Source organism: Hemitrygon akajei, chromosome 27, assembly GCF_048418815.1.
Source record: "Hemitrygon akajei chromosome 27, sHemAka1.3, whole genome shotgun sequence".
Classification (NCBI taxonomy): domain Eukaryota; kingdom Metazoa; phylum Chordata; class Chondrichthyes; order Myliobatiformes; family Dasyatidae; genus Hemitrygon; species Hemitrygon akajei.
Window position 1 is genome coordinate 17632212 of NC_133150.1, and position 21032 is coordinate 17653243.

General features: G+C 38.9%; 1 protein-coding gene across 5 annotated transcripts in view; it reads right to left on the reverse strand.

The window, feature by feature from the left end:
* Positions 1-7465: 7465 nt before the first annotated feature.
* LOC140717154 (metabotropic glutamate receptor 4-like) overlaps positions 7466-21032 on the reverse strand; it is a 1225436-nt gene continuing 1211869 nt past the window's right edge. For 3 of the 5 annotated variants that reach the window (XM_073030426.1, XM_073030428.1, XM_073030427.1), the window contains exon 11: positions 7466-9905. In XM_073030426.1, the coding sequence (XP_072886527.1) occupies positions 9856-9905 (50 nt within the window). In that variant the 3' untranslated portion in view covers positions 7466-9855. Of the gene's footprint in view, positions 9906-13483; positions 13542-21032 lie in introns of all 5 variants that reach the window. The other 2 variants (XM_073030429.1, XM_073030430.1) reach the window with 2 other exon arrangements.

Sequence of the window (21032 nt, forward strand, 5' to 3'; positions counted from 1 at the left end):
CCAGTTCCCTCTCAGTGGTGAATACCAAAGAGAAGTATTCATTGAGGACCTCGCACACTTCCACAGCCTCCAGGCACATCTTCCCACTTTTATTTCTAATCGGTCCTACCTTCACTCCTGTCATCCTTTTGTTCTTCATATAATTGAAGAATGCCTTGGGGGTTTTCCTTTAACCTACTCACCAAGGCCTTCTCATGCCCCCTTCTTGCTCTTCTCAGCCCCTTCTTAAGCTCCTTTCTTGTTACCCTATATTTCTTAATAGACCCATCTGATCCTTGCTTCCTAAACCTCGTGTATGCTGCCTTCTTCCACCTGACTAGATTTTCCACTTCACTTGTCACCCATGGTTCCTTCACCCTACCATTCTTTATCTTCCTCACCAGGACAAATTTATCCCTAACATCCTGCAAGAGATCCTTAAACATTGACCACGTGTCCATAATACATTTCCCTACAAAAACATCATCCCAATTCACACCCGCAAGTTCTAGCCTTATAACCTCATAATTTGCCCTTCCCCAATTAAAAAATGTTCCTGTCCTCTCTGATTCTTTCATTTTCCATGATAATGCTAAAGGTCAGGGAGCAGTGATCACTGTCCCCCAGATGCTCACCCACTGACAGATCTGTGACCTGACCCAATTTGTTACCTAATACTAGATCTAGTATGGCATTCCCCCTAGTTGGCCTGTCAACATACTGTGACAGGAATCCATCTTGGACACACTTAACAAACTCTGCCCCATCTAAACCCTTGGAACTAATCAAGTGCCAATCAATATTGCAGAAGTTAAAGTCACCCATGATAACAACCCTGTTATTTTTGCACCTTTCCAAAATCTGCCTCCCAATCTGCTCCTGTAGCTGTAATAGTATCCCTGACCAGCAATGCTACCCCTCCTCCCTTTTTTCCCCCCTCTCTATCCCTTTTAAAGCACTGAAATCCAGGAGCCTTGAGAATCCATTCCTGCCCTGGTGTCAGCCAAGTCTCCGTAATGGCCACTACATTATAATTCCATGTATGTATCCAAGCTCTCAGTTCATCATGACATGAAGTCCTTACACCCACAGTTGATGCTTCAGCCTATGAAGGAAAATGTACCAAATGTACTTCATAATATGTTATCCACCTGCGTCATCACTTACAGGGAGCTAAGGAATTGCAACCCCAGGTTCAAAAGTTCAAAGTTCAAAGTACATTTATTTTCAAAGGAAATATTATGCAACCTTGAGATCCATCTCCTAACAGGCAGCCACAAAGCAAAGAAACCCAATGGAACTCATATATATAAAAAAAGACTGTTGAACTCCCAATGTGCGGAGAGAAAAAAACACCGTGCATATGGTAGCTGCAAGTAAATACAGTTCTGAACTGAAGTACACAAAGAGAATCTGGTAGTTCAGCATTGTTCAGCACAGAGCCATGTCACGGAGCAGTGATCCAAACTGGCCCATCTCTTTCCTTGGGCCCTGACTCCCTGATCTTGTCTATCTGGCCGAGCGACTAACTCGTCGTCCAAAAATCAGGTTCTACCGCCTTAATACGTTCTTGGGCCAGGACTCCACCACCTTAATTCTGCTTGTTACAGACCTTTCCAAATCACCCCTGCACTTAAGTCGCTGGCAAGACATCGAATTAAGTTGCCTGGACCTTGCCCCCTCGGTTTGGGTTTTGGCACAGTGTTTAAAATGATCGAGTCTCGAGTCTTCCTGATCTCAGTGATGCACTCGCACCTCACCTTGCCTCGGTTCTGCCACATCGAATTGCCTCCAAATCCAAGGAGAAGTTCTAGACTATTACTTGTGATGATCGTTTGCCCAAAAAAGTGTGATTAACAAAGTATTTAGTTGTTTTCCTTGTTTCATTAGCTACCAGCCAGAAGTTGCTGAGACTCACCAGTGCTATCTTAAATTGGAAGGTGTCACTGTAAATCAAGCAACACACACAAAATGCTGGTGGAACGCAGCAGGCCAGGCAGCGTCTATAGGAAGAAGTACAGTCGACGTTTCAGGCCGAAACCCTTCGTCAGGACACCTGTCTCAGCCCGAAATGTCAACTGTACTTCTTCTATAGATGCTGCCTGGCCTGCTGCATTCTACTAGCATTTTGTGTCACTGTAAATTAAAACTACAGTATGTTCCCTGCCATTTACTCCAAGTGCTAACAGAATTTGAACTCTGAAAAGGCATTATCACAGACTTGTAAGGATTAAGTTCCATTTGCCACCATCCTGACCAGCTTTCCAGCTCATCTACATCCTGCTGTATCAGTGAAAATCCTGAAAGTGATAGCGAATTCCTGGAATGTCAGACCTAAGGTGTATCATGCCTCAGACGTCAGACACATAGTGGAATTCAGAACAAAAATAAAGGTCTTCATAATCCATTCTTCTTTCACGAAATCAGAATTACATACCACTCAAAACATTGGGCAATCTAACTTCTCGGCGGGTGACTCTAAAAAGAAGGGAATATGAATATTAATCAGCATTTTTAGCAATGCATCAATCATATAGCCATATCCAAAAGAATTGCTAATGTTTCTAGTATGCCTTGTCTCTGTATTGAATGGATGTAATTAAGCTAATAGCTATCTTCAATGTCAATGGTCTACTTACAAAGAAAATGCCTGCTGTATCTCCTTGGCAAAGCACATAATTCTGAGATCATTTCTATGGGAACCACAAAGGAGAATATTTGCATTATTTGTCTTCTTCATTAACAGACACTGAAGAAAACTAGAATATTTTTTGACTCTCAACATTAGAATTGGTCCAGTACAGTGCTTATAAAATGTATTCCCTCCCCTCAGACGTTTTCATGTTTTATTACTTTACAATATAGAATCACAGTGGATTTAATTTGGCTTTTTTTACACTGATCAACAGAAAAAGGACTCTTTCGCGTTAAAGTGAAAACATATCTGTACAAAGTGATCTAAATTAATCACAAATATAAAACACAAAATGATTGATTGCGTAAGTATTCACCCCCTTTAATATGACACTCTAAATCATCACTAGTGCAGCCATTTGGATTTAGAAGTCACATAATTAGTTCAATGGTGATCTGCGTTTTGGAAACTGATTGTAGTAAAAATACATTTGAATATGGAAGGTCCAAATGCTGGTGAGTCAGTATCCTGGCAAAAGCTGCACCATGAAGATAAAAGAACACTCCAAGCAACTCTGCAAAAAGGTTATTAAAAGCACAATTTAGGAGTTGGATATAAGAATATTTCCAAGTCATGGAATATCCCCTGGAATACAGTTAAGTCAATCATCAAGAAATTGAACGAATATGGCACTGCTGTAAATCTGCCTAGAGCAGGCCACTCTCAAAAACTGAGTGATGTGCAAGAAAGTGACTAGTGAGGGAGGCCACGAAGAGACGAATAACAGCTCTGGAGGAGTGACAAGGTTCAGAGGCTGAGATGGGAGAGACTGCGCGTACAACAACTGCTGCCCTGGCCCTTCAAAAGTTGCAACTCCTTGGAAGAATGGCAAAGAAAAAGCCACTGTTGAAAAAAACTTGCATGAAATCTCGGCTAAAGTTTGCCAGAAGGCATGTGGGAGACTCTGAAGTCAGCTGGAAGAAGGTTCTATGGTCTGACAAAACCAAAATTAACATTTTTGGCCATCAGATTAAACACTATGCGCCAAACGCTGTACATCATCCCTACTGTGAAGCTTGGTGGTGGCTGCATCATGCTGTGGGTAAGTTCTGGAAGGCTTGTGAAGGTAGAAGGTAAAAGGAATGCAGCAAAATACAGGGAAATCCAGGAGGAAAACCTAATGCAGTCTGCAAGAGAATTGCGACTTGAAGATTTGTTTTTCAGCAAGACGATGGCCTGAAGCATAAAGCTAAAGTTAAAGCTACACAGGAATGGCTTAAAACAACAAAGTTAATGTCCTGGAGTGGCCAAGTTAGAGTCTATACCTCAATCCAATTGAGAATTTGTGGCTGGACTTCAAAAGGGCTGTTCACTCCTGATCCCCATGTAACCTGACAGAGTTTGAACAGTTTTGTAAAGAAGAATGGGGGAAAATTCGCAGTGTCCGGATGTGCACAGCTGATAGAATCTATCCACACAGACTCAAGGCTGTAATTGCTGCCAAAGGTGCATCTAACAAATACTGACTTGAATGGGGTGAATATCTATGCAACCAATTATTTTGTGGTTTATATTTGTAAGTAATTTAGACCACTTTGTAGAGATCTGTTTTCACTTTGACATGAAAAGTCCTTTTCTGTTGATCAGTGTCAAAGAAGCACTTGGATGAAAAATAAGTATATTGAGACTGCAACGTTATTGGTGAAATTACATAAATCCAGATTTTTGCTGTATGTATTGTTTAATGTGGTGATACATATATTAACTATTAATATTGTTCTAAATCAATCAAAGAATGAAAGAGAATTCTAAAGGAAAATACTCTTAATGTTTAATAACTATGGATGAAAAGAGAGAAGTATATTAAAGTTAGTTACACATTAAATAGAATAAAGTTACACATAAGCCTTTGATTATTTTTCTTTGGAATTACTTTTCAGTCTTTGATTGATAAAGCCATATGAAGCATCTATCACTGCAGATAGAAAAGAAGGAACTGGAGACAGATTGCCCACAAATTTGTCCAGTAGCACCTATATCCACAGTGATGATGTGTTTTGAGAGGCTGGTGATGAAATATTACCAACTTGTGCCTGAGATGCACTTGGATTTGCTCCAATTTGACTACCGGCACACAGGTCCAAGCACATGGCATTTCATCATTCTTCACTCAGCACTGGAACATCTGGACACCAAAGCTGCATACATCAGGATGCTCTTTATAGTCTGAAGCTCGGCATTCAATACTATTATCCCCTCCAAACTATTCAATAGGCTTCAAGACCTTGGCCTCAGTACCTCCATGTGCAATTTGATTGTCAATTTCCTCACTTGCATACCCCAGTCAGTTTGGATTGGCAACAAAATTTCCTCCAGAATCTCCATTAGGCCAGGTGCACCATAAGGTGGTGTGCTTAGCCCCCTGCTCTACTCATTTTACACTTATGACTGTGTGGCTAAGCACTGCTCCAATGCCAAATTTAAGTTTGCTGATGGCATCACTGTCGTAGGCTGAATCAAAGAAGGTGATGAATCAGTATATAGAATGGAGATTGAAAATCTGGCTGAGTGGTGTCATTACAACAAACTTTTAATGACAACAAGACCAAGTAGCTGAATGTTGACTTCAGGAGGTGGAAACCACAGGTCCATGAGCCAGTCCTCATGAGGGGAGAGGGCCAGCAACTTTAAATTCCTTGGTGTTATCCTTTCAGATGACTTGTCCTGGGCCCAGCACAGAATTGCACTTACGAAGAAAGCACGGCAGCACCTCTACTTTCTTAGGAGTTTTCAAAGATTCAGCATGACATCTAAAAGTTTGACAAACTTCTATAGATGTGTGACGGAGAGTATATTGACTGGATGTATCACAGGCTGGTATAGAAATGCCAATGAGCGGAAAATCCTACAAAAAGTAGTGGATATGGCCAAGTCTATCGTGGGTAAAAATCCTCCTCATCACCTAGCACATCTACACAGAACATTGTCACAGGAAAGTAGCATTCATCATTAGGGACCCCACTGCTGCCATCAGGAAGAATGTACAAGAGCCCCACTACTCACTCAAATAGGTTTAGGAACAGTTATTACCCCTCAACCATCAGGCTCTTGAACCAAAGATAATAACTTCAATCAACTTCACTTGCCCCCTCACTGAAATGTTCTCACAATCTGTAGACTCACTTACAAAGACTCGTCATCTCATATTCTCAATATTTATTGCTCATTTATATATTATTTATTTATTTATTTATTTATTTTCATATTTGCACAGATTGTTGTCTTTTGCACACTGATTGAATGCTTAATTTGGTGCAGTTTTTCATTGAGGTTATGATGATTATTATTCTGTTATGGATTTATTAAGTATGCCCAAAAGAAAATGAAATGAATCTCAGGGTTGTATATGGTGATATATATGTACTTTGATAATAAATTTATTTTGAACTTTGAATTTCCAGTGTCCAATCCTTTCAGTCATCATGGTAGTTTGTACTTAAAATGCTAATTGTCAGAATACCATCTTGTATATACATTGTATTCTAATCAACTAAGCCGGGGTGTCAAACTCATTTTAGGTCACGGGCCGGATTGAGCAAAATGCAGCTTCATGCGGGCCGGATCAGTCGGACGCGTGCGAACGCAGCTTTCGTTGCCTCCATTTTTTCAGCCTGCTCTCATGTGTCTCAGTCTCTGCTATAACTACAAAGTGTTTCACTTTACAAATTCCGTTTCTTATGAAGAAGACTGCCGAGCAAGACTGCCGAATAAACACTAAAAACCCTGAAAACCTGGTACCTGAATAAACTCAGCATTAGCCATATCATACGCCATAGGTGCTTCGATTACTGGGGCCAGCTTTAATAGTAATTAGATATTATCTCGCGGGCCAAAGATAATTCCACCGCTGGCCGGATTTGGCCCGCTGGCCTTGAGCTTGACATATATGAACTAAGCTGATCCTGAAGTATGGACTTGAACAATACAAGGAATTCTGAGACAGAAGGATTAATTACTTCAGCACTCTCATGATATATACATGTATGTCAACACAACAGTACATTGCATCAGACCCCTGACAGACAGAATCACAAGGAAGATATGGATGATGGACGATATTTATGTGAGTTGCAGTTAGGTGGGTGGACTGAATGGAAGTACATACATGTCACCATATACAACCCTGAGTTTCATTTTCTGGTGGATATTCACAGTAAGTACAAGGAAACTCAATAGAATCAATGAAAGACGGCACAGAACAAGACAGACAGCATTGTGTAAAAGACAACAAACTATGCAAATACAAAAAGTAAACAAAAAGGAAAATAATAACAAGTAAGCAATAATTATCAAGAGCATGAGATAAAGATTCTTTGAAATTGAATCCATGGATTGTTATCTAATAAGAATTAGGAAGAGTCGGAATAACATCTGGTTGATTTTCAATCATCGTCTTTTGTTTTTAAACCTATGAAACTCAGTGTATTCCTGGGAGATTCTCATCTACATCTTTGTATTGATCAAATAACGTCTATTTACATCTACAACTCCAGACTCAGTGGAGTGGTTAGTCCAAAACAAAGTTGAGGAAGTTACTTTGACACCACCAATGTAACTTGCATAACTTATTTTTGAGTCATTTCCTATGGATGAAAATAAATTCACAAATGTGCAATAGTGCTTGCAATTCAGTAAGGATCTTAGAAAAATCAGCAATTAAGAAACGGAAGCAGCATTTAAAGGCAACTAATAGATAAACTTTAATTGTAATTATAATGCAGATGCAATTTGACCAGCCAAAAGAAGTTTACTGAAGATATATGTATACGTTTGCTGCCTTCTTGTGTTCAAAGATGTGGGAAACACCTTGTCAGTTGCAAGGCATTAGGATGCGAGGCAGTAACTGCATCAACTCTAACTGGTACATGGTAATAAGTTTATGAATTTGCTGAGATATTTAAAGATATCCAATAACCATGAAGGCAGGGACCAAAATAATTGAACATAATTTATGCTATTTCAAAATTTAGATGAATGTTTAATAAGGCTCTTAATTTCCTTTTTGTAAAATTAAAATGTATCATAGGTTCCTCAGCACAAATGATCTGAGGTGACACTAATATCATAACTAATTTAGAATTTCTGGGCAGTCACCTCAATAAATCTGGTAGTAAATTATAAAGTAGAAAAACTAATGACGGCAACACCCAGGGATATTAATTATTACAGCACTAGTATATTAATAATGTTACACACTGTGACTTTAGACTCCAAGCCTTGCCATGTGTCAAATATAAATGTATAATTGGAAATTTACCCTTAGTTTATTCAGGGAGATGTAAAGGATCAAATTGCATTATTTAAAGAAGAACAGGAAGATATACTTGACAACATACCTTACTGCTCTTTGTAAGATGTTAGGCCAAAAGTTAATTGCCAAGTCTATCAACTGAACTGTCACTTAAAAACCTATCAGAATGATTTGAGAGCATCAAATGTATATGAAACATCAGTATTTATTTCATTTGAAATCTAGTCATTTGAAATTATTTCCCCATATTCACTGTGTGCTCCTGAATACCTCATCAGGAAAAGCATGACCTTTTGATTAAAATGAAACTAGTTCTAACAAGGCCCATTATAAATTACTCCACCAGGCTCATTAGCTGTGTGTGACAGATATATCCCCCTCTGGCAGCTGCAAGTTCGAGTAAGGGTGGAGATCAGAATTAGGATGCTGAGATCTCAGGCAGAGGGTACAGTGGGAGGCAATCTAAAAAGAGGGCAAATGGCTGACAGCTGTGTCTTCCATGGTCCCCTTGGTTATTATTTACAAGCTTAAAACAGTCTACACAACACTTGTTATGTGCAATGTAAACTGATAAATAAACATTTACATCTGCATGACTGCTGCAGTGCCTGCACTAATATGTTGCCAATGTTTGGAGGAGCATGGGAGTTTGACTTCTATGCCAGTCACCCATTTTCCACCAGACACAGGCAGACTGTATCTCATCTGCTTTTCCCTCGGTTTTGCCTAAAATGAATCAGTTGCCTTCGGCTTGGTTTCTGCTTCACTTCTACAGCCACTAGTCTCCCTTGTAACAATGCAAATTATTTGTGGGAATTCTAAGTTGGCAAACACTTCTTGTGTTCAATGTTCAGTTAATTTGTGTTTCCAATCATGTTGGCATAAAGGTCAAAACATCTTTTTTTAATAATAAGAAAAAGGCCTGAATAACTTCTAATTAAAAAGAAAATGTTTTTGTCCACTATTAATTGGTTCATCAAGGAAAGATTTGTTTACTGGATTTGGCATGCCTATATTTGGGGATAAAATTGCTTCTTGTATTACAAGACAAAGTCATAAGACAAAAGTAATATTTATGTTAAAGCAAGAGAAATGTCCAGATTATACTTAAATAAATAAATCGAATGCATTATCCCACTTTGAGCAAAAATACTTATAAACTACTTAGATGGATTGGTACATGCAAGACAAACCTGGCTTAAACTTATATCTGAATAATTTTAATTAATTCTTTAGTTCTGTCCTACCAACTAACAGCCAAATTAAAAAGTTTAATTGCAATTTTAAGTACACCACCTGCAGGAAGAAAACAAAGGGGGTGGGGGGGAAATGCATCCAAATATTTGGAATACATTCACCATCATACAATTCACTCAAACAGATCTATTCACTGTAAAGAAACCCCACAGAGTTGCAAAACACTATTTTATTAGAAACTTTTTTGTATAAAAATGAACATGCTCTACACTTTCCATTACGTATTCATAAACAACCAGGCACTGTACTTTTGATTGGTCAGGACATAAAGCAGACATTTTTTTTTCAGTCAGTATGTCACATACATTAACTTGCCATCTATTTGGTGAGCACTTAGACATATTTCATTTTGCAACACATAGATTAAGTTCAAAATCAATAGAAATAAAAACAACTCTGACACAATCACAGACAACTTCACAAGATTTAGGGAGTTAATTCTGTTGACAAATCATCAAGGAATCAAAAGATCTTTCTTCTGTGCAGTATGTCATCTTGATATTTTGGGTCTCCCAGTGAATGTTAAGCTTGGATATAATCCTTTTACTATCAGTCTGTTGGGAACTCTGCAATGGCTGCTGCTGGCATCTGTAAGTGGATATCCGGACCAATGATGCATCTGTCTTTTTTCACTTCAAAATCTCGAAAGACCCTGATGGAGTGTCACATTCATTCAGATTGCATGATTGCTGTAGCTGACGTATGTTTGTTTAGTAGCTAATGCTGTAAGGGACAAATAAACATCAAGAATACATCAATGGCAGAGTCACCATTACTTCTGAAATTTACACAAAATTTCACAATCAATTCACACAATCAAACATCTGAAGCTGTTGTGAGACAATTTAAATTATCCAATTCCTTAATGTTCCCTGACAAACAGGACATTCAATGAAAGTATTTAAGATGACCGGAATATGCTTGTACTGAGGTTCAAAGAGATTGCTTTCTAATATTATTTAATTAAATTTAACCATGAACTAATATTTTTCAGAAACAATGTATTCATTAATACAAAATGTTCTGTGTATTGCTATTGGACAGCAGTTTGAAACTAAGCTGCTGCATTTAAGAACTGATAAAAATTAATTGTTAATTTTACCAGAATTATCATTTTATAAGATCTAAATTCCAATCAGATAAAAAGAAATTCAAATTGGTCTACTTCCCTAATTGCAAGATAATTTTCTCTTGCCTAAACTATTATCTTGGAAGGTAAGGAGCCTAGTACATAAAAATGCCACAATAGAAACATCAACTGCAATAGAGATAACATTACAGATATACAGGAAAAATAATCTGAATTATGTTGAAGAAAAACTACTACAGTAGGTTGCAAGGGGATTGCAAAGAGTGGGGACAGGATTTTTCTTAGCTTGGTATTTCTGAATATAGCTAGATAGTTGGAATGAGTATCAATAGAAGAGCCTTCTGTGACAATGATCACAATTCACTTTGATTTAGCACAGTCATGGGGAAGGACAGGATAAACCACAATGAAAGGTTCACAATCAAGTTTAGATTTACTTCTGTTAAACATGAGGTGGCTGAGCAAGAACAGAAAAAACACGCAGCAGTGCCATGGGCGGAGATAGTGAGAGCTTAGGGGCAACTAGTCACCCTCTGAGAGGAAAGGGAGATACCCCAAATATAAACATTCCCAAGTGTTAAGAACCATACAGGGGTGTAATACAAAAAAAACCTGATTTCACTTAACATGGGCCCAACAAGTTAAAATGTTGTTCACAGTGTCATAATTGTTTAAATAATTCTGCTATTCAAAAGTGTTGAAAACAATTTAGCCAACATAAATAAAAAAAATGTCCTAAATTTCTGACCATTCAATTGGGTATAACATTGACATTGTGCATCATCTGTGAATGATATTTTTGAAGGAATATATAAAATTTATAATAATATGGCCAAGGGTTCAATAATTACAGTCATTTTCATCATCTAAGCTAGAATTGGAATGAATTAAAACCTATTTCATTGTAACCTTGAAAATGTGACATCACTAATAGCAAGGATAGATAAGCATTATCATGCAAATATAGAGTACAATTCAATATAATGATATAACCCTTGTAGCTGTAATACAGCAAATGAAACAGATTTCAGAAATTAATAATAAGGCTATCAGCAGAACATTCAGTGTACCAAAGCAAGATTATTCTTTTTGTGTAATAAGCAGTACTTTTGTTTCAAAATGGCATCCAGTGCAAGCACCCACATTTAGTGCACAAATCACAGCTAACACCAGTAGGAATACATAAAGTAGTCTGATTGAGAAACCATTTTGTATTTCAAAGCCCAGTTAACACCATCTGTTAATCTTGCACAGCTGAGCATGCATCTGTAGGATACCAGCACCATTAAAAAAAATCATTCATTCGCAGGCTTGGTGAAATTAATTTTATTTGTTTACTAAACTAGAATTTGTTTTTTCTTTTAACAAAAAAGCACAAGTTCTATATAAAAAAAATTAACTTTCTAAATATCTATCAGGAATCATGTTGGGGTCCTGAACCTGAGACTACTGCACAGATCAGTTGTTCAGAGAGCTGGGTACATTAGGACGCTTTCCCTTTTGTATACAGAAGGAAGGGCACTATATATAGCTGCTGGCTGGGATTTAAAATAGATTCATGTTTATGACATAGAACACTATAGATTTTGTATGCACAGCAATTTCAGATATAACGTTCCACAATCAAATGGGAGTCTATCCCATGAGTGCCTGTTAGATGTAGCCAAGACCATGGTACAATTCTGATGTAATCATCATCCTGACTACATTGATGTTGTTTCAGTGACAAAGCCAAGACTGCCTATTACTCTGGTATGTGGTCCATAATCTAATCAGCATCATGCATAATCAACTGCAGAGAAGACAAGATTCATGATGGTAGCCCACCTTAACTTCATGGGAGTGCTTTCAACTAAGAGCTGGGAAAGAAGAGATGAACCTGAAATCCCTATCCTGAATGAGCTTTTAACAGCAAACTAAATCAACCATCAATGTAGCTACTTCAATCCAATTCCTCAGTCTTTGATGATCCTATGCCTTACCATTTCTGTCATGTTAACAATCATATTATAACAAGTGAAATATAAATAAGAAACAAATATTTCAAGCCAAGTTGCTTAATCAATTTGATAGTTTGATAGATCAATTGAGTAGAGAGGTCAAACAATCTTCCTTGTGCTTCATTTAATCTTGTTTTCCATGTAACCTTGTCCAAAGTAGCGTGACGTTGGCGGGTGCAGCATTACTGGTTGAAGTCTGCTTACTTTCATAGGCTTAGGCCAAGTAACCTTGGAGGGCATCATTGATTTGGTCTACAATAACCAGCTTCAGTTTGCAACACCATCGATTGGGTAGCAGTCCTCTAGTTTGGTGGCTTCAGGCAAGAGCATGGGAACATGCCTGTTGTTTCACCAGATGCTCCAACTTTATCTGCTGAATTGTGTAAATTTTTAGCTGCTAGCTGGGGTTTAAAATCAAGGCATGTTTTTCTTCTCTTCTTCCTCCCTCCCCCCCATTATCAGTAATGTAGTCTTGTTGCTTTTCCACTATGACAGGCCCTGTTTGCACCTTTTGCCTGCCCAGATGAAGACAATGGTGATGTTGTAATGAAAGAAATGGGCAGTAAATTAAAAAATGTATTCATATCCCATCACCAAAATCTAAAGATTGTATGAAGGAGGAAATGTGACTGTGAGATGAAGGACTGATAAAGAGGATATTCCATCTTCTGCCTTGTAATTACTCTACTTGCTCTAGCTTCAGTAACTACTGAAGCTTCAGCATCTTCTTTTGTTATAGATATGCTAACTATTATTTTTACTAATGCTAGCCAGTCAAGCTATTGTCCACTTGCAAGGCATGCAATAAGGTAAGTACTAATAACATGACTGCAGCATGCTACGGTGGTATCATGCAGATAGCGTGTTGCCCCCAGTGGAAGCAAACTGCACCATCATCCCCATATCCAGTGTTGGACATAATTTAATTTTTATCACTTTCTTGGTTGAACTAGAGATACTCATAGCAAATACAAGCAGATATTGTTTAACAACTGATGGTTCTGAGCCAATTCAAAACATTTCCACCAGAAACTTGCCATTGTGGAGTGGATCCCACTGTGGCACACTTTCTGGATTCATTACCACCAACCAAATTCAGCAGGGGACTCTGTGAGCAACATCTGGTTAGCAGAAATGCCACTACTTGGCTTTGAGTACATGCAAATGCTAAATGGATGCATGAGTAGATTAAATAATGTTGAAATACTCACCTAAGCTGATACCAAAACTCACCTCTGTATCCCTATTGCTGTACCCCAGGAAACCACGCTGCATGTTAAATTTGGGGCCAAGTTCAAAACAATTTGAAAAGGACTCATTAATGTCTCTTTAAAGCATTAATTGAGCCACTAATTAAGCAGCACCTGCAATAATTAAAACCCTGACAAGCAACTCATCCACGCCCTCCCATTAAATCAGAAAGCAAGAGTGTTGGCACTGAGTTGCTCTGCTGCTTTGAAGTTCACTAATGTTAATCCTTGCCACATGTCAACAAAATTGTTCTTGAGAATTAAATTCAGCAGCCACCCCCCCATCCAGTTTTACCTCTAAAGTTTAACAGCATCAAATAGTAATTAAAAGTTCATCAGTAAAACTAATAACATGCTTTAAACTCCATAGATGTCAAGTGATTGAACAAAAATGTACAATCTTCGGACTTAAAAGGAATTTAGTCGCTGAAATATAATACCTCATCATTGAAAGTGATGTGTGTTCAGCTTCACAGCCTGTTTGACCTCCTTTTAACCCTGTTAATGATTTATATTTTAAAAAGCATGAAATGCTATTCCTGGCTCTGCAGTTTGCACAATTCCAGAAGGCTGTGGAGTTAGTGGCATTAGGATGAAAACAATAAATGCACAATATGACCTTTTGCCAAACCTAATAGAGAGATGAAATGGTGGAATGAGCATGAATTGTCACATTATTCATAGAGTGTGGTTTGCTGACAGGAACAATTAGACAATTTTGCAGTAAGTGGCAGCTCAACTAAATGTAAAAATCAAATTGTATTGTTAGCATCTGATTTTGAGTTATTTGCTGTCAAGTGGAATTGAAAAGTTCTTGACCAGAGTGTTTTTCACTTGTCTGATGTCGATACTGAATTAGTCTTATATTCACCTTCAAAGTAACAGGGTATTTAACTGTGGCTAGAGAAAATGAAACCTGTAGAGAAGTTGGAAATCCAAAACAAAAATAGAGAATGCTGGGAAGATGTAATATGGACATTCCTTCATTTCATTCTAGCCCTTCCCCTTTCTGCAATATTTGTTTTCTCAGAACTTCTCCTGTTCAGCTGAAGAGTCATTGATTGATATGTTGGCTCCTCTTCTTTCAAAAGATGCTGACTGAATTGTTGGGAACTTTGAGTATTTTCTTTTTTTGTTACCCATCTGTAGCTACTGAACAAACTGACATTGATTATCTGTGAAATTTATAGTATTGTCTTCCAAAACAGTAAACTCTTTAAAATTGATTTCTTGAACTTCCTTGCCCCCACCTCCTTCATCATCCCCATCTCCTTCTCCCTCTCTCACCTTATCTCCTTGCCTGCCCATCACTTCCCTCTGGTGCTCCTCCCCCTTTTCTTTCTTCCATGGTCGTCTGTTTCCTATCAGACTTCTCCAAACTCTATCTCTTTCACCAACCAACTTTCTTTACTTCATGCTTCCCCCTCCCAGCTTCAACTCTCACTGTGTGTTTCACTCTCCCCTCCCCTACCTTTTAAAGCTACTCCTCATCTTTTTTTTCTCTCTAGTCCTGCTGAAGGGTCTTGGCCCAAAACGTCGACTGTACTTTTTTTCCATAGATGCAGCCTGGCCTGCTGAGTTCCTCCAGCATTTCATGTATGTTGCTTGGATCTGCATCTGCAGATTTTCTCTTGTTTGTGATTGGATAAACTCTTGAAAATGGTAGCTACAAATGAGAAAAACTACCCACCATCAAACTATGTCTTTATGTCAAAGTCTGTAAATCAAGAGTTGCAAAATCTGGTTTCATGTAACAAATTAAATCACAATAGTTTCCATATCTTTGTTACAATAAACCTTTATCTTCCATTATATATATTTGATTGTCAGAGGATTAATGGCAAGGATCTAGCATTTCCAAATATTAATTTATAACCTTTGGCTGAAGTTGGAAACATCTTTCTCAACACACTTATTTTTGAAATGCTTTTTCAAGAAATAATTCTGTTAGATTGTTGTGCTGTCACTGCCTGGCAGTCAAACATGCCCTGATAATGGGTGCTGGGATCTGACACAAGACATTAGAAAGACATGCCCCTGGCATGTGACCTATTAGTCACTTATATTTCCTTTTGTTCACTTGTAGGATGCAAGCATTATTGATGAGACAAATCTTCGATTTCCTTGAAATGCTTTCCTTGGCCAAGCTAAATTAAGGATAAGAGTCCCCTCCAGAAAAGGCCAGCAAGGAATAGAAAACTTCTTCCCTAAAAAATTTCCAGTAATCTCTGATCACCATTGCTGATAATGTTTTGAATTACAGAATTTATTGCATCTGTCAGTGTGGGATTTGAGCTCAATGTCAATAATATTTCAGTCAGGCGTTTAAGTGATGAGACAATTAACTTAACAACACTTTTAGTGCTTTGTATTTTGTAGGATGCCTGGATGGCCAATTGCTTCTCCATTTATTTCTTACGCCTTTCTGGGAAGTGGATCATTAAGAGACTTGCTGATTATGTGTTCCAGAGTGACATACTTACATTTCTTTAACTCATTTTCTGTTCCCTGGTTAACCACATTGTAATTATTAGTTTTGTTCCAGAGTGTTTTGATTCAGATAGTGGTGCATACAAAACTGCTCCCCACAGTCACCTCAGATTCTCTGGCCACTTATCTGTTATGCAAATTCCTGCACACCAACCACTGATGAAATGTCAAACCAGTTCAAAGGGAGATAAAGACCTGGCCAAAAGGAGCAACCTCAGTATTACAGGACTGCTTTGTGAACGGGGACTGGAACACGTTCAGGGAGGCAGCTACCTATGACCATCCCACTAGCATTGATGACCATGTGAGATTTGTGACTGGCTACATACAGAAGAGCATTGAGGCTGTGATTATGAGTAAGCACATTGTGAGGGCAAATCAGAAGCCGTTGGTGTCAGCAGAGGTTCGAGCACAGCTGAGAGATCGGGATGCTGCCTTCAGACTGGGAGAAAAGACAGCTCTCAGGTCAGCTAGAGCCGTGCTACCCCAACGCCATCAGGAAGGCAAGTTAGGATAATTCACAGAGAATGTACAACCATTTCTGTGACACCAGAGAAATGAGGCACATGTGGCACGGCACTCAGACCAAAACAGACTATAAGTCTACCCTGTGTGTCAACGACAGTGTCCCTTCTACTCCTGATAGGCTGAATGTCTTTTAGCTCAGTTTGATGCACAGAACAATATGCTGGCAAGGAATGCCCCTCTGCCCCTGGAGGAACAGGCACTCTGTCTAGTCACAGCTGATGTGAGGAAGACTCTAGCCAGAGTCACCTCACATAAAGCTGTGGCGTCTGATAACATATCTGGTCCGGTGCTGAGGGACATTGCCCCCCAGTTAACAAAGGCTCTAAAAGACATCTTCAACATCTCTCTGGAACAGCCAACAGTCCCCTTAGGCTTCAAGGTGGCCAAAGTTATCCCGTTTCCCGTAGCTTGCCTCAATGACTATCATCCAATGGCACTGACCTCAACAGTAATGAAGTGCTTTGAATGTCTGGTTATAGACCACATTAAATCCCATCTTGTGCTACTTCGGACACTTTCCAGTTTGCTTATCACTCAAGTCAGTCCACTGACGATGCTATAGCCTCTGCACTCCACTCTGACCTGTCCCACCTAGAAAATGGTGCCTCATATGCTGGGATTGTTTTAATCGGCAACAGCTTGGCATTTAGTATGATCATCCCTCAGAAGCTGGTGGATACAATGTCATTGTTGCATCTCAACACCTTTCTCTATAACTGGATCCTGGACTACTTGACAGAAAGGGCACAGTCAGTCCGTGTTGGCAAAAAACATCTCTAGCTCCATCACGCAGAGCAGTGGCGCTGCCCAGGGCTACATCCACAGCCCACTGCTGTTCATGCTACTGATGCGTGGACTGCATTGCTGGATCCAGTTTAAACTAAATCACCAAGTTGGCTGATAACACAACAGTGGTTGCCCTCATCAACAACGATGATGAGACGGTGTATGAAGAGGAGGTGGAGTATCTGGTAGAATGGTACGAGCAAAATAGCTTGAGTCTCTACTTGGACAAGACCAAGGAGGTGTTTGTGGACTTTAGGTAGGTGCAGGCTGACCACTCCTCGCTGTACAAACGCGACTCCTCCGTAGAGAGATTTAGCAACACCAGGTTTCTGGGAGTGCACATGACGGACAATCTCACCTGGTCCCTCAACACCATCCCTTTGGACAAGAAAGCACATCTCCTGAGGCTCCCCCCAGTTCCCATTCTAACCAAATTTTACAGGAGAACCATTGAATGGGAATTGCAAGACATCTGACCACAAGTCCCTACAATGGATTGTGAAGACTGCTGAGAGAAACACTGGGGTCTCCCTTCCTCCCATCAGAGATTCTTATCAGGAGCGCTGTGTTTGGAGGACCCCTAGCATCGTTAATGATCCATCCCATCCATTCAGCAATCTCCTTGACTCCCTATGGTCAGGTAGGTGGTACTGTAGCATTAGGACAAGAACTGTTAGGATGAGAAACAGCTTCTTCCCCCCAGGCCGTAGGACTACTGAACTCCCTGCCACCCCCTAGGTCTCATCATGAATGAAATGCAAGTTTTAAGTTGGGTTGTAATTACATTTCATTATTTGTTAATTTATTTATGGTAATATTAATTTATGTGTTATGCGTCTGAGTTATATGTACTGTGCCGTGCACCTTGGACTGGTGGAACATTGGCGGTATACATGTATACGGTTGAATGATAATAAACTCATCTCGAACATTTGAGTGAAGTATCATGGAACCACAAATTTCAGAAAATCTCTGAATAAGATATGTAAATATGGCCTTGGATGTAAAGGATCAGGTGCCACCATTTGATAAGCATGGACGTTGCTTTTGATCAATATTAATTCTCAAGCAAAAGTCAGCAATAACAAATTATTGTTTTTTTTAATTATGTTTATATCCTTGGGACCTAAGTGTGCACATAATTAACTGTTGTGTATGCTTAGAGAACAAAGGCAGCTTCACTTCAAAGTAATCAATTGGCTTTGAAACACTTTAGTAATCCTGAAGGTGTGAAAGATGTAAAATAAATGTTTCTTTTTACATTTTCCATCTGGGTTATACTTGTTCTTTTTCATTTACATATTTGATGTGGTGATGGCTGTGGTTCGATTAGGTTACATTATTACAACATATATTTCATTCAAATACCTAGAGTAGAAACAATTGGGATTCGTTTTTCTCTGTGTTCATTGTACAATCCTTTCAATACATTCTGTCACAATGCATTATCACCGCTCATGATTACTCCTTAAACAATGTTTTCATGAAGCATTTGAGAGACTGTTACACAGGGCCCTGCCTTGTGGTGTTCAAATGCAGCAGGATCCTAGATTTGTGTCCTTCTCCACAAAACCTTTGAACCAATCTTCAGTGTATCCCCCAGGATGCATTCCTGCATTTGGAATTTGCAAATCAGCTGCATTTGCTTGCAGACAACTTCTCACACTGGAAGGCCAAAAGTGTTTCAGGCAGACTACAGTAAGTCTGTCACTAAATTGATGTGATTTGCTGCAGCTGATGATGATGTTGTTCTCATTATATGTCAGTGGACATAACGGGGGGGAGGGGGAGGTTGGATTTCATTGAAGCTGACTGAACATTGGAACATTGAAAGGTCAAGATAGATTGGACATGGAGAGGGTATTTCCTATAATGGGGAAGTCTAAATCTAGAGGGCACAGCCTTAGATAAGAACAGAGTTAAGGAATATCTTTTTTAGCCAGATGGAGGTGAACCAGTGGAATTCGTCATCATAGATGTCTTCAGAGGCCAAGTCATTAGGTAGATTTAAGGCAGAGGTTGATAGGTTTTTGATTAGTTAGGGCATCAAAGGTCGCGGGAGAAGGCATGAAAATAGGGTTGAGAGAACAATAAATCAGCCTTAATGGAATGGTAGAGAAGACTGGATCGGCCAAAATGACATCATTCTGCTCCTGTGTCTTATGGTCCTCAATGAGGATGCAAGGTCTTGACATGTATTTTGGGAGCCTGAAAAATGAGACATTCTGCTTGACCCTTCATTCTCAGTTAAATAAAATATTCCCAAATGGCCTTTATGTTGGAGGTGAATTTAAAAACACAAAAAAATTAATTTGAAGTTAGGAAAATTGTAATTTTGTTGCTAGAACTTCTATTATGCATATCATATTTCACTGCAACAAAGTTAAAACTTCAAAATTATCTGATAAATGTAAATTCATCCGCATAATTAGATGTTTATGCTATAGTTCTATATTTCTGATTTATATTATTAACATTAAGATGAAAAATTGAAAGTGAATGAAAATATAAAAGAGAAGGAATTGTACCAATTGCTCATTATGTGGCACATTTGATATTCTGTTTGGAGCTAATGGAAACAAATGGAACATTCATTAGGAGACCAATATGATTCTGTTTGTTTACTATCTCAGCCCATGTCACTTGCCTGCTATACCTAACTCCTACTGTAGTCTGCAATATGCCTGTTTAAAGCAGAATTATTCTGAAAATGTGAAGTAAAATGAACTGTTGGAAATACCCAATAGGTCAGGCCATATCCACGGAGAGGGAGCTTGAATAAACATTTCAGGCTTATGACCTGTCGAATCCAGTCAGATCAATTTTATTGCCAAGTACACAAGGGCAGATCCAGAGAAATTAAATTTTAAGTGAAAATAAAGAAACTTCAGCTGCTGGGAAAAAAAAATCAGAAAATGCAGGAAAACTTTGGCAGGTCAAGCAGCGCCCAGGAGAAGAGAAACCGCCAAATTTTAGTGTCAATGCTGTTGTCAGGGCGGTGTTAGGGGAAGATGGAAGTTAGCTGTGTTTTGAATCTATGCAGAAGGTGCAGTGCAGAGTACAAAAGGAAAAATATTTTACTCAACAGTAGAAGCGGTGACAGAGCTGGTGGGAAAAGTTAGTGAAATAACATAGTATAGGTTTGGAAGGGAAGGGGGGGAAGTGTAAATAGGAAAGGATTAATACAACTGAAATTACCAAAATAAAAAAGAAAGAAAGCAGAAAATCCAGGAATCTGAGTTACAAGGCTGTAGTGGCTAAGTAACTAAACCTCTTGAACTTAAAAACTGCCATTGCCAACTTTTACCATATTTCATGACAGCAGAGAAGTCTTAACATCTAAAGTCTTAAGTCTTAAGTCTCAACGCCTCAATCTTATGTCAGCTTTTAGGGCAATCCCATTCTCCCACTTATTCTTTCTCACATGCTCATGAATATCTCCAACTCTCCATACCCCCGTCACACACATACATCAGGAGTAACTTACAACGGCCAATTAACTGGGCAACCTACACATCTTCCGTTTTGGGCAAGAACTGTCGCACGTGGGGAAAACAATTACAGGGTGAACATGGCGAGCATCAGAGATCTGATTGGAACCTGGTTCGCAGTGGCTTTGAACAATAGCATATCCTACATACAAATGTGTTCTTTGATACATTTCTTCAATTTCAATGTTCCCTTCTGTTGAATTTGACATTTATTT